Genomic DNA, 13575 nt, shown 5'->3' on the forward strand with positions numbered 1-13575 from the left:
TTAGAAGCATGCTGAAGTTTATAAAGATGTTCCAATAGTGCCCATTGACAAATGTGCTCGTCCCCTCCTCCCCCGTCTCCACATGCAATAATACAGTCTTTGACCGTTCAAAGGTTTAACTACATTGCCATGTTATATGGTCTTTGTAAGAACATTTTCCTCATGGAGTTGATAGAAAAGAAGTTGGAGAGAGGGAAAGAAGTCTAGAAATAAAGCATCTAAAGCATGGTGAAACTAACCAGTATGTTATATCTCACGAGTGGATGAGGTATTTTCTTAAAAAATTAATGAACGAAAGGGGGATGGATGAGTTTCAATTTTCGTGTTCTCCAAGCATGAGAAAGTTAGATAAAAATGTTACATATATTGTAATCATTTTATAGATAAAGTTGTGTATCACCTTCTGTTTTGGACCCAGCCTATAAGCATGAGGAAGTGAAATGAAGGGCTAAGTAGCTTTTCTGGTCTTATTGAACAGCTTATGTGCCTCGTTTTCACTCTAAATACATCAACTTAAGGAAGAACTTCAAGGAGACTTGACAATCAAGGGCAGCTTTTCATCTTGCATAAGCTAAGAGCAAATTTAAAGGAAAACCATCTGAAGGATCACTTTCTCCCATTATCGTCAAAGTAGTAGGAGATACGGTGTCTGGGTTACTTGCATTCCGTTTCGTCTTGCAATCAGGATTTTGTAAAATGTGTAGCCAGTAGTGTTGAGATGCCACACTTGTATAAATCTGGACACTGCTTGTTGCTTTTATTTTTTATTAATTGGTACGCATAAGCTTTTAGAGTAAAAACTTGCAGAAGTTTGTAATTTCTAAAGGCTGTTATGACACTGTGTCCTATGATGTAGAGACTTTAGGTCTCGATAGATTTTAGTCACTAGCGAGCTGATCAACCTAAAAGATGAATGTGAGGTGCCAAAACTGTCATCCTGACAGCTATTATGACAAGAAATGCTTATTTTATGAATAGCTATTGCCTGGATTTCCTCATTGTAACCATTGAATAACAGCAATAAAATTTAGCCAACAACAACAACAACAACTACCCAGTAAAGTCCCACATAGTGGGGTCTGAGGAGGGTAATGTGTACGCAGACCTTACCCCTGCCCCGATAAGGGCAGAGAGGCTGTTTCCGATAGACCCTCGGCTCAGACAGACAAAAATAAAGTAAGAAAAAACAAGAGGAGTGAAATCATTAGTAACTCCAGTGGAAATCGTAATAATAACAGAAACATAAAAATGGAAAGATGAATGACATGCAATAACAGTAACCATAATCTAGGCCCGGGGCTAAGACAAACAACAAGAATAGTGTAGGTCCAACATAAACTGCAAGCCCTCTAAGACCAACCCTAATCCAACCCCGCCTCACCCCCGGAATGAAGTAAGGAAAGCTTTACTACCTCTATCCTACAACCCTAATGCGTGACCTCCAGGCCTTCCTATCAAGGGCCATGTCCTCGGAAATGTGCAGTCGTGCCATGTCCTGCCTGATCACCTCTCCATTAGGTCTCCCTCTACCTCTTCCCGTACTCACCACGGCTAACCTCTCACACCTCCTCACTGGTGCATCGAGGCTTCTCCTCTGCACGTGCCCGAACCATCTGAGCCTCGTTTCCCGCATCTTGTCATCCACAGGGGCGACACCCACCTTCCTCCGAATATCTTCATTCCTAATCTTGTCTATCCTGGTGTGCCCGTACATCCACCTCAACATCCGCATCTAACTTTTATCCTCTGGATATGAGAGTTCTTAACCGGCCAACACTCTGCCCCATACAACATGGCCGGTCTAACTACAGCTCTATAAAACTTACCTTTGAGTATCGGTGGTACTTTCTTGTCACACAAGACTCCAGATGCAAGCCTCCATTTCATCCAGCCCGCCCCTATGCAGTGAGTGACGTCCTTGTCGATCTCTCCGTCCCCCTGAATCATCGACCCAAGGTACTTGAAGCTATCTCTCTTGGGGATGACCTGTGGCCCAAGCCTCACGTCCCCGCCTACATCCCTCGACTCAGCGCTAAACATGCATTCCAGGTACTCTGTCTTAGACCTGCTCAATTTGAAACCCTTAGACTCGAGAGTCTGTCTCCAAACCTCCAATCGCTCGTTAACACCGGCCCTCGTCTCGTCAATTAGAACTATGTCGTCAGCAAATAACATACATCATGGCACCTCCCCTTGAATATGGTGTGTCAAAGCATCCATCACCAAGGCAAATAAGAACGGGCTAAGCGCTGAGCCTTGGTGTAATCCCATAACAACCGGGAAATGCTCCGAGTCGCCTCCCACCGTCCTAACCTTAGTCTTAGCTCCATCATACATGTCCTTGATCGCTCGTATATAGGCTACCGGCACGCCCTTCGCCTCAAGACATCTCCAGAGCACCTCCCTAGGAACCTTATCATACGCTTTCTCCAAGTCAATAAACACCATGTGCAGATCCTTCTTCTTATCCCTGTACTGTTCCACCAACCTCCTAATAAGGTGAATAGCTTCCGTAGTGGAGAGGCCCGGCATGAACCCAAACTGATTGTCGGACATGTGGAGAATTTTTCCATTCCTTTTATAAGCCGCAATTTTGAATATTGGTCTTACAGGATTTGTGTACCTGTAATAGTGAAGAAAACACATTCTTTGGGAGATTCGTTTCCTCCAAAAAAGTGATCCTTTCTTTATGGTGAAAGTCCTGGTTGCTTCTTAGTTAGAAATTGCTGTGAGCTCTCCAGCTTATACATCCAGATTCTGTTCTTAGGTCATATGTATGCTAAGTAACATGGATCGATAAATGAGCCAGAGGAAGAAAGAAATCTAAACTCTCCATAACGGGTTCGTCAATTCATTAAATTTCTTTTCGCATCCAAGCACGTGGCTGAAGGTCAATGAAGTGAGTGAAAACCAAGTAGACCAGGGTTCAAATTCCAGTGGAGACAGAAAATGTTTTATGATTTCTTCCTATTTGCTTAAGCCTTGGTGGGTAGTGTTTTCCCAGTACTTGTGCCAGTGGGAGGTAGCAGGTACTTGATGAAATAGTCGAGTGCGCGCAAGTTGGACCGGACACCATCATTATCACTAAAAGAGAACTCATTAATTTCTTTCCTCCCTCAAAGATGGCTAAATTGCACCTTAATGGGCTATCTCTGAGATTTTTTTCCTCTTTCATTCTTAAACTTGTAATTCCCTGTGCTAACAATTTGTTTGAATACTTCTTAAATTTGGGTAAAGCCTTTTTTTTAATGTGATCATCAAGGTTTTCACATTGGAATTTCATTAGTTGAAAGGGTCACAGGATAAAGGTGGTCATCTTTTTTCTTTTAGCAAAATTTACAGCTATTTAAAATCTTCACCTATAACCATAAAATGAAGTATGGACCTCAATTGTTGAGAGTTGAGACGTGGAATGATCAGTGACCTCCTAGGCTCCTATATGAGGTGTTGGGTTGTTAATGCAACAAAAATATTTTTATGGTACAATCATGCATGTATATAGTTTCAAGGATGTCATGTACATGTTGACGTCTCTATGAGCGATTATCACAGATAAGTGACGGGGAATTGTGTAAAAGATGGTTAATGATTTAACAGGAGCAAAATAAGCAGAGTAGTGCTTGATGTTCATCCTTACATGTTGGACTTTAGAGAGTGATGAAAATGCTTAGTTTGCTCATGGACTGTCAATTCATTAGATTTTATTTTGTGTTAGTTGGGGGTGGGGGGAATTACTATATTTATTGGCAGCCATAATATTTTGTGATTCAAATCATATCTTTGTTGCCTCAACTTCTTCTCAATCGGACATTAGTTACTCTGTGATAATTGTCCGATACTTCTAATTTATTGTTAGAGCTGTAACTTGTCTGCACGACTGCAATTCTTATAATCTATCCATCCAGTGTTCAAAATGTATTGCTGAGTTAGATGTCTGTTGTTGAAAATGATCCTGTCTTGTCTTCAGAAACAAGACTATTTTGTGTTCTTTTCGTTGGGGGTATATAATGCTGCTTAATGCTTGTACTAAGCTATTTTACTCTGTGAAGCTTAACCCGGTTCTCCATTATGTTAGAAGGCAAAGCTGCTAGCTAGCGCAAAATAATGTTGGATGGGTTCCTAGTGCTGAGTAAAAGAAAATTATGAGGTTGTCTAAAAGGTTATCTGAAGTTCATTTCACTCCCATTAATGGATTTTGGCACTTAACAGCTATTCAATGCAAAGAGGAAGTTTCAGGGCTTGCAGAAAATCCTGGAAATCAATTTCCTGTACCAGCTGCATATGTCCATGGCGAAGTAGTTACTAGAGATTATTAGTTTGGAAGAATAGATTCATTTAGTTTTGGCAAACCAGATATGATATCATGAAGTCTTTGTAGGATGAAGATTGTTGATCTTGTTTCCTTGTGATTTGATTAGCTTTGGCAATTTCTTGACAATAACTCACTCAAGTATCTGGTTTTCTATGGCAGATAACTTCAAAGGTAACTGCATCAGGAAATGTAGTTCAGCCCTCAATTCCTGTTCAGATTGTGCAGATAATTATCGCAATGCTGGTCATGGACACATGGCAGTACTTTGTGCATCGCTACATGCATCAGAACAAGCTTTTATACCGCCATATTCACTCCCAGCATCATCGGTTAGTTGTGCCTTACGCGATTGGGGCCCTTTATAACCATCCACTTGAAGGTCTCCTCCTGGATACCTTTGGTGGTGCTCTTTCATTTCTTGTTGCCGGAATGACTGCACGTACTGCTGTAATCTTTTTCTGCTTTGCTGTGGTCAAAACGGTTGATGATCATTGTGGACTCTGGCTGCCTGGTAATATCTTCCATTTGTTTTTCCAAAATAACACTGCTTACCATGACATTCATCATCAGCTCCAAGGCACAAAGTTCAATTATTCTCAGCCATTCTTCTCCATATGGGACAAACTTCTTGGAACGTACGTGCCATACAGACTTGTAAAAAGACCTGAGGGTGGTTTCGAGGCACGACTGGTGAAAGATTAGTTGCATTTCAATCATTAGTCTCTGTATGATTCAACATGCTTTTTGTAGGGATAGCTACCAGTTGAGGTTGTTCACTCTAGCAGCTGCCTTGGAAGGTCTACATTCATCAAGACTTGAAAATGTGCTGCAGAAATTAGAATTGTTCATTCCTTTCTTTTCAGTTGACCCTGCTTATTCGTATTTTTTATCTAACCTCTTGATGATTTGTAAGCCTATTGTTTCTGAGTTCTTACTTTGTGCAGTATTACTTGTTCAACTATTGCAACTTGCTTATACTCTAGCAGGTTGATGATTTTGTATTGCCGTTCAAGAGTTGTGAGTTGGGAAAAATCAAGATCATGTAATTAAAATTGTTAAAACTTCGTAGTGTAAAATTTCATGGTCATTGCCCGTTTTACCATTCGTTTCATATTGGCTTAGCACCTATCAAAACATAGCTTCTTTGCCACAATATCCATTTGCTTAAGCCAAAAAGAACACGGTGGTTCGACTTGTTTATTGACTGCTGCGTACATGTTGAGCCAAAAGTAAAATTGAATCTACATTAAAGTAATTGCCCCTGAAGCTCCTCTTTTCATGACATTACACAAACAGAATCCTCATCACAAATTTCTGCAAGAGTAATCTCTTTTCTTCAGATTTTTGAAAATGAGTCATATCTCTTGAGTCTTTTTGCGGAAATGCCAAGAATACTGCATACAATATACGCCCATTCTCCCCTATCTCTCAGTCTCGGGGAGCAACTTCCGCACAAGGTGAGCCCTTTTAGTCATACATATGGTTTCCCCTGCCACATCAAACTAATGTGCTTTATACATAAAAATTTGAATCAATCTCACCAGTATTCTTTACAAGAACAAGCCCCATCTTTGAATCTGTGGAAACGAGTCCTGTCTCTCACAATAATCTCCCGCTCATATATCTTTGAAATGAGCTTAATCACAACATGACAATCCCCACATATTCTAAGATTCTTATTCACGCTTATACAAGTGCCATCTTGTGTACTGATCAAACCAAAAGCCACTGCAAGCTTCTCACTATGATAACATAGTGCATTCTCCTTCTCCTCCGGTCCTATATCATGGAACACATAATTAGTTTCTGCCACATACCCGTATTCTCTAATCCTTAACAAAATCTCATCAAGCTTCCAATAAATCTCCTTCCACTTTGGATGGTTCATATCACCATTCATGAACTTGTATATCGTTCCACCAACCTCAATATAGCTAAAACCCGGTACTTTTTTTACATCCTGGCCTTTCATGGCCTCTCTTACTCTTCTCACATCATGCCACCTCCCTTGCGCCGCATAAAGATTGGAGAGCAACACGAAATCCCCACAATGATTTGATCCCATTTCAACGAGCTTCTTGGACGCTCTCTCTGCCATTTCCACATTACCGTAAGTCTTGGAAGCCCCTAATAGAGTTTGCCATAGAACCACATCAGGAACCGTAGGCATCGACTCTACAATTTTATAAGCTTCATCTAATCGCCCGGATCTTCCCAACAAATCCACCATACTACCATAATGCTTTATATTCTTACTCACTCCACATCTATCCATGGCATCAAACAATTTTATTCCTTCGTCCACCATTCCCGCATGGTTACAAGCACAGATTGCAGCTAAGTAACTAACGCTGTCTGGCTCAATTCCAGTTTGGCCCATTTTCTTGAAAAGCTCAAGCGCTTGTTCGCCATCTCCATACATTGCCAGTGCCATAATCATGGTATTCCACGTGACACGAGTGCTCGAGCATTTCATCTCATTGAACACTTCATAAGCTCTTCTAACAAGACCACATTTAGCATACATATCAATAACTGCATTACAAACAATCACGTTGCAATCAAGATTCTTAATTTTGATATATTCATGGACACGTTCGCCTTCTTTGTTCGCCCCCAACTGCGAACAAGCAGAGAGAGCACCAAGCACAGTGACCTCATTTGGTTCCATATTCTCCTCCCTCATTTTCTTAAAAATCTGCAAAGCTTCTGTGGGTCGGTTCCCCTGAGCTAGCCCAGCAATTAACGCGTTCCAACTTGCTATATCTCTCACAACCATTTCATCAAACACTTGGCACGCATAATCCAAATCACCACATTTCGAATACGCATCCAGCAAAGTTGTGCGCAACAAGACATCTGATGCAAACCCAAATCGAATCACATGGGTATGAAGCTGTGGGGTTTCAGAACGGGCCAATGCACGGGCACATGCTTTGAGGGTGAAGGAGCAAGCAAGAGCGTCGGGCTTACAAGGCAAACGAGACATGGAGACATAAAAGATGACAGCATCAATGGGCTTGGGGCTTTGGGCAAGGCCGCGAATGATGGCGTTCCATTCATTCTTGTAAGGGAAAGTGATGTGGCGGAAGATATGGGCGGCGTAAGGGAGGTTGCCGGCGGAAGAGACGGCGCAGAAATCCAAGAATTTGGCGCGGCAAGTGTAGAATTGAAAAATGCCAGTGGTTACGAGATGGGCTTGAAGTTGTTTGAGTTGTGAGAAAGAAGTGCATTTTGACAGTAACGAATCAACGTAGGCCATACCACACTAATGTCGCTTGGGAGCAGTTTAAAATACTCGCGGTTCTTTCCTCTTTATTTTCTTGTTTTTTGAGTAAAATATTAGAAAGAAATTGACTAATATTGCAGCCCATGAAGATCTAATCAAGCTTCAACCGAGCTCAAATGAGTGCCACACAATGAATCCATGAATCTTTGTGAGTAGTATCAAATGTGGTACTTAGTTTGAGAAGGAAATCATTTGATTTGCGAATATAGTCTAATATTGAAAGTTGATAAGATATAAATGTTTAATCAAAAAGCGTTAAGCTCTTTGATTAAACCAATTAATATTGATAAGAAGGGTGAATCTTAGTTAAGGATAATAAATTCTAGACCGAATACTGAACGAAGTATGCTAGGTGGAGGATGTTAATAAATGTGTTTGAGCTGATTAAATGCTCATAAATGCAACAACATAAATGTGCAATGAATATATATTAATTCTACTAGCATAACAAAAAGGATTTACTTCCCAATTATTGTGAGACTCGAACGATTCCTTCTCCTGACAACAACGTGGAATGAATAGAATAATATAGAGTTCTAGGATCCTTGGATTTCGCGAATATAGAACCAAAAATGTAGGTTTGAACAAGGTAATTGATGAATGAGACAATTTCAGTATATTCCCAGGTCAACTCTTTACATAAAGTGCTTTTATCAAGAAGTGAAGATCCCCCTTTTGTTCTCTATCTCTTCCTATTTATAAGGGACATTTCCCAAAAACCCTAAAAAGTACAAAGCAAGGAATATCCTAAGGAATATTCCTTGTGTCTATATTATAAACCTATGCTACCGTTGTCCCCTCATCTAAGCTGCCCGTCGTTGGCATTAAACGTCTTGAGAGCAATCCCCAGTTATTATACCATGGTCGACCCCACCTTTTATCTTACTTAGGCTTTACCTTCGATACGCCAAATTTAGACCTATACAGTTAGTCCTTCCACTTGTTGAGGTCGTGGTCCTGCATGCCCTCAATAAGCGGATCTGATTTGCCTTCGTTTCAGAAGAATTTGGTCGTTGAATAAGCAGAGTCGACCCATATGGAGAGAACGGCGCGACTGGTGAAGTCGTGATTGGTGGGGCTACCATGGGGTGACGTCATAGCCACGCGCGTCATCATTACGCACCTTTCCGAGACTGCGTCTGCGTGCCTGTCGCTTCGGTTCTGGTGTCATTAACAATCCTTTACTTTGATTCTCGCGCCACCCAGCCCTATAAATAGATGGGGGTTTCATTTTTCAGAAGTTTTCACCCTCTCTTCTCTTGCATGAACACTATTCTCCTTTGATTTTCTTTGCCAGTGTTTGCTCTTGACTTTGCTTTCACGATTCCATACCTCCCATTCTTACTCAGTTGTTACCTTCTTTTCCAGGTTTAGTAGTACACCTTTTATTGTCGAAATATCGCAAACCCTTCGTATTCACGACGAAATTTCTGATGCCACTCCGTTATCGGTGGCCCCTCCTTCCGGTGGTGAGGATCTCATAGCTGAAGAGGACGAGAGTTTTCCTACCGTGGAGGAGATAGTCCCCAGAAACCCCTTATCTAGAAATGATTTTCTCAAGGAACCTGCTCCCGCTCCTGCTCAGGTGATTTCTGAAATCGGACCGTCTCATATAGATGAGCTTCGATCTACATATCCCATTCCTTCACACGTCGAGATAGTGCCGGCTGGTGGCGACTTCGTGGAGGTCCATCGACCTGGATATTGTGCCTTCTATGTCTACCCTTTCTTAATTGGCTATACTCTCCCACTTCTTCTGTTGGCAGAAGAATTTTGCCGGTTTTATGACGTCTGCCGGCACAACTATCTCCGTATTTGTATAAAGCTTTTCTGATGCTGACGAAGTATGCGGAACTGGCTGGTTGTGAGGTCGATGTTCGCCACTTATTGCACTTATTCTCACCAAGTTTTACATAGGTACTATGATACATCTGCGGCATCATGAGACCAGAGGGCTGATAGTCGGAATGGACGACAGGACGAATCGGAAGTTTTGGCACAAGTACTTCTTTATCAAAACCGAGCACTTAGTGGCGGACCCGACTGGGTTTCCCGAGCAGTGGAACCATAATCGTAAGTGTTTTTGGCATACGCTTGTTGTCTTCTTTCCGTCCTTTCGCTTTCCGCTTATTTGTGGCTTCTTTGTTTTTTTTCCAGCAGAGAGGCGTGCACCCTCCCCTGTCTTTGATATTGAAGACCGGGTGGCTCGCGTGTTGCCCCATATGTCGAGTATTCGTGATTGGGCAGTTTTCTACAAACGCTTTGGACCGAAGGTCCCGCCTAGTAAGTGTTACTTTTGCTTCCGCTTTCTGTTGTTTGCCATTGTTCGTTGATACAACCTCTTTCTGATGCCAGGTCGACGGGCTTCAAAAAAGAAAGCTCTAGTGCCAGCGTTTCGCTAGGCTATTGCATCGACAGGGATGCAATTTACTTTGGCTGAGTCCGTCCGTAGAGGTCGTACTCAAGCTTTGTCAATGAGGGATCCCCCCTTCAGAGTATTGCCGCACGGGACGAGATCTCTTCCCCGCCTATCTACCATCTCGTAGATGAATCGTCTAACGGAGAGGAGTCGCCATCGAGAAAGAGGCGAAGAGTGGAACTTGGGAAGGCCGCCCCCACTGGTATTAAACCAAAGAGAACCATTGCTCAGGAAGCGGCGCCTGGACGTGTTCCAGGCGCATGGGCCGTTTTTATGGCAGATGCTATTAAGGAGGGGAGGTCTTCTAGGGCCGAGGGGGTACATGGAGTCGAGGAGCCTGTACGGACCACAGAAGGTGGTGCGTCATCGACGGCCGGAGGAGAAGGAGTGGTACCTACGGGGGACGACGGCTCTGGTTCAGACATCAACCTCGATGAGATACGGGCCTTCTTGGATAGGAACACTCACGTAGAGGTGAGGACGGAGGGTCCTAACAGGCACATAATCATTCCCGTGGGTTATGACCTTTTGGCTAACTCTAAGCGGGCGGTACCGTCCTTTGCCCCCTTGTGTGCGGCTTCTGAGAACACGTCGCTGCAGACGATGAGCGATGCAGAGCTATCACTGAGTATCTCCGGCATGGCTTTGCGAGTAAGTGCCCCCCCTTCTTTTTCTTTTTTATGTTTAGGATTTGCCTCGCTTGCGTAATCTGCTTGTGCTAACTTCTTCCTTTCGCATGTCAAACTCTAATCATGGGAATTGAGCGTGACCAGCGGGAGGAGCGGAGGACGGCCCTTTTTAAGAAGGTGACTTCCAAGTATAAAGAGTACCATACTAAGCATCGAACGCTGGCCGGCGTCTTCAATCAAGATAGCGAGTTTTAGCTGTTTCACAACGGGCTCAAACAAAAAGAGGAGGAGTTAGTGAGGAAAGTTGAGGAGCTGAAGGAGCGTGATGATGAGCTAATGAAAGCCATAGGTCGCTGCAGCGAGCTCGAGGCGTCTCTTAAGGCCAAAGACGATGAGCTCGAAGTGAGCAAGGGGGTGATGGCCGAGAATGCCGACCTTGAAGCGCGGGTGGCTTCCTTGACTGCTGAGCTTGAGCGGAGGGAAACGGAGGCTGTCGCTCTAAGGAGCGAGTTGAGCATCAAGGTCGAGGAATTGACCCGTGCCAAAAAAGATAGAATGGCCGCCCTGTCTGAAGCAGCGGACTTAGATGACGCCCTCCTTGTTTGTAGGTCTGAGCGGGATAATAAGGTGGAGACGTCGGCGCTCAAGGTGGCGAGGTTGGAAGAGCGGATTCAGGATCTAGAGGCGGAGTTGTTCGAATTGAATGAGCAGGTTGTTATATGAAGGCTGAGGAAGTGCGACGGCAGTCGCAACCATCTACGTCTCATACCTCTGCCGACCCCGTCGGCCACGGGAGCTATACGAGATGTGGTTCACGCCGAGGCTTAAATTGATGTGTATAAGTCTCTGAAGGCTGACGGGAGAATTTTCGAGGCATAACTCGAGGGTGTCCGTGTTAAAGAACGTGCGGCCCACGAAGGTTGTGGTTATTCCCCCGGTACGCCTGGCGAGGATGATGTTGATGATGATGCGGACAGGCTCGTCTCCGATTCTTGGTATAATGATAAGTACGCCGATGGGGATGATGCGACGTAAAGCCTTTGTACTTATTTTGTTTTGTCTTGCTATTTTTGTGAGGGCGTCTCAGGGCCCTTTGTAAAAAGTATTGTAATATGACAGTTGTAATGGAATCATTACTTTTTTGCTACGTGTTTCCAGATTGTCGTTATATTTTGTGTTTGCTATGTGGTGAAGTCCCTGAGTTTTTCGGTCGCTTGTGTGTAACGTCTTGGCGTAGTCGATCGTAGATCTTGAAATAATTCGAGTGAGGTCGAAAGTGTGATGATTCGAGCAGGGTCGAATATAAAATGATTCGAGCAAGTTCGAATGTAGGATAATTCAAACGAGGTCGAACGCAAAACAATTCGAACGAGGTCGAATGTGCGGTGATTTGAGCCGGGTCAAATGTAAAACAATTCAAACGAGGTCGAATGTGGAATAATTTGAACGAGGTCGAATGTGGAGTGATTCGAACGAGGTCGAATGTAAAACAATTCAAACAAGGTCGAATGTGGAATAATTCGAATGAGGTCGAATGTGGAGTGATTCGAGCGAGGTCGAATGTAAAATAATTCGAACGAGGTCGAATGTAAAATAATTCAAACGAGATCGAATGTAAAATAATTCGAACGATGTCGAATGTGGAGCAATTCGAACGAGGTCGAATGTGGAGTGATTCGAGTCACTTCAATGTAAAATAATCCGAACGAGGTCGAATTGTAAAACAATTCGAACGATGTCGAATGTGGAGTGTGGGGACTCGGTGGAGAGTAAAGATGCTGTTTTATTTCATTCATTGGAGAATATCTTGGTGGAGAGTAAAAAATGCTGCTTTATTTCATTCATTGGAGAATATCTTGGTGGAGAGTAAAAAATGCTGCTTTATTTCATTCATTGGAGAGTATTACAAGCGTTCTTTCTTTCATACATATATTGGAGAAGTTTCCATGTATCCAGTCCCTTCATCGTACGGCCTGGAGAAGCAGTCGGCAGGCGGGGCGATGAACTATACTTGAACTTCGAGACGTCCCCTTTTGTCGCATCGTTAAAAACCTCTCCGAGAAAACCCAATTGGGACAAAACTCGGATGAGGGAAAAAAGAGTACGATGTGGGGGGCGTCCGTTTTCAAAAGTTGAAGTACTTGAGATGGGCGACGTTCCAATTATTTTGTAGTAGTTTTCCCTCCATGGTTTCTAGTTGAAAAGATCCCTTGTTTGCTGCTGCCGTGATCTTATATGGCCCGTCCCAATTGGTTCCTAGCTTGCCTTCTCTTGAATCTTTGTTTGCTTGTCTTTTGGCTTTGAGTACATAGTCTCCGACTTTGAGTGTTTGTACTTTGGCTTTTTTGTTGTAGTACCGTTCTGCTTGTTGCTTTTGGGCTACCATTCTTACGTAAGGCATGTCCCTTTGCTCCTCCACTTCATCGAGATCCTGTTTTCTGTTTCGTCGTTGCCCGGCCCATTTTGGTTGGAGTATCTCAGACTGGGTTCGCCGACTTCAACTGGTATCATGGCGTCAGTCCGGTAGGCTAGTTGTGAGCACGTAATTTTTGCCCTATATGAATCACTCCCAGAAATTCAAACAAAATGATTTCTTTCATCATTTTCAATTTTGTGAATTTTTGTGGCTTTTATGTTAATTGTTTGCATTTTTGTTTGTGCATCTTAATTAACAAAAATACCAAAAAATAATACTTGGCATTTGCATTTCGGGTTAATTTCACATTGTTAAGATTAATTAGTGACTTTACAAAGAAGAAAATAACAAAAAAATAATTCATTTTGTATTTTTAACTATTAATTTTTGAATTTGTCTTAGTTTGCATTTAAATTAGGAATTAGTGTATTTGGAAATTAAGTAGTATAAGTTTAGAGTCAATTTGGGTCTTTTTTTTTAATTTTGCATTTAACAAAAATTAGAAAAGTC

General features: G+C 42.7%; 2 protein-coding genes across 2 annotated transcripts in view; one reads left to right on the forward strand and one right to left on the reverse strand.

Moving 5' to 3' along the window:
- Window positions 1-5318, forward strand: part of LOC109215909 (sphinganine C4-monooxygenase 1-like) — a 6927-nt gene extending 1609 nt beyond the window's left edge. Inside the window, exon 3 of the mRNA XM_019380033.1 lies at window positions 4472-5318. Within this exon, the coding sequence (XP_019235578.1) occupies window positions 4472-5014 (543 nt within the window). The 3' untranslated portion in view covers window positions 5015-5318. The remainder of the gene's footprint in view (window positions 1-4471) is intronic.
- A 212-nt stretch (window positions 5319-5530) lies between these two features.
- Window positions 5531-7722, reverse strand: LOC109215908 (pentatricopeptide repeat-containing protein At1g34160). Its single transcript, XM_019380031.1, has one exon. The coding sequence runs from the start codon at window positions 7572-7574 to the stop codon at window positions 5850-5852; it is 1725 nt and encodes a 574-aa protein (XP_019235576.1). The 5' UTR covers window positions 7575-7722; the 3' UTR covers window positions 5531-5849.
- Window positions 7723-13575: the final 5853 nt, after the last annotated feature.

Source organism: Nicotiana attenuata, unplaced genomic scaffold (genome assembly GCF_001879085.1).
Source record: "Nicotiana attenuata strain UT unplaced genomic scaffold, NIATTr2, whole genome shotgun sequence".
Classification (NCBI taxonomy): domain Eukaryota; kingdom Viridiplantae; phylum Streptophyta; class Magnoliopsida; order Solanales; family Solanaceae; genus Nicotiana; species Nicotiana attenuata.

Bases quoted from the DNA above. Each gene is read 5' to 3' on its own strand.
- LOC109215908 (XM_019380031.1), bottom strand. From the start codon at position 7,574: ATGGCCTACGTTGATTCGTTACTGTCAAAATGCACTTCTTTCTCACAA.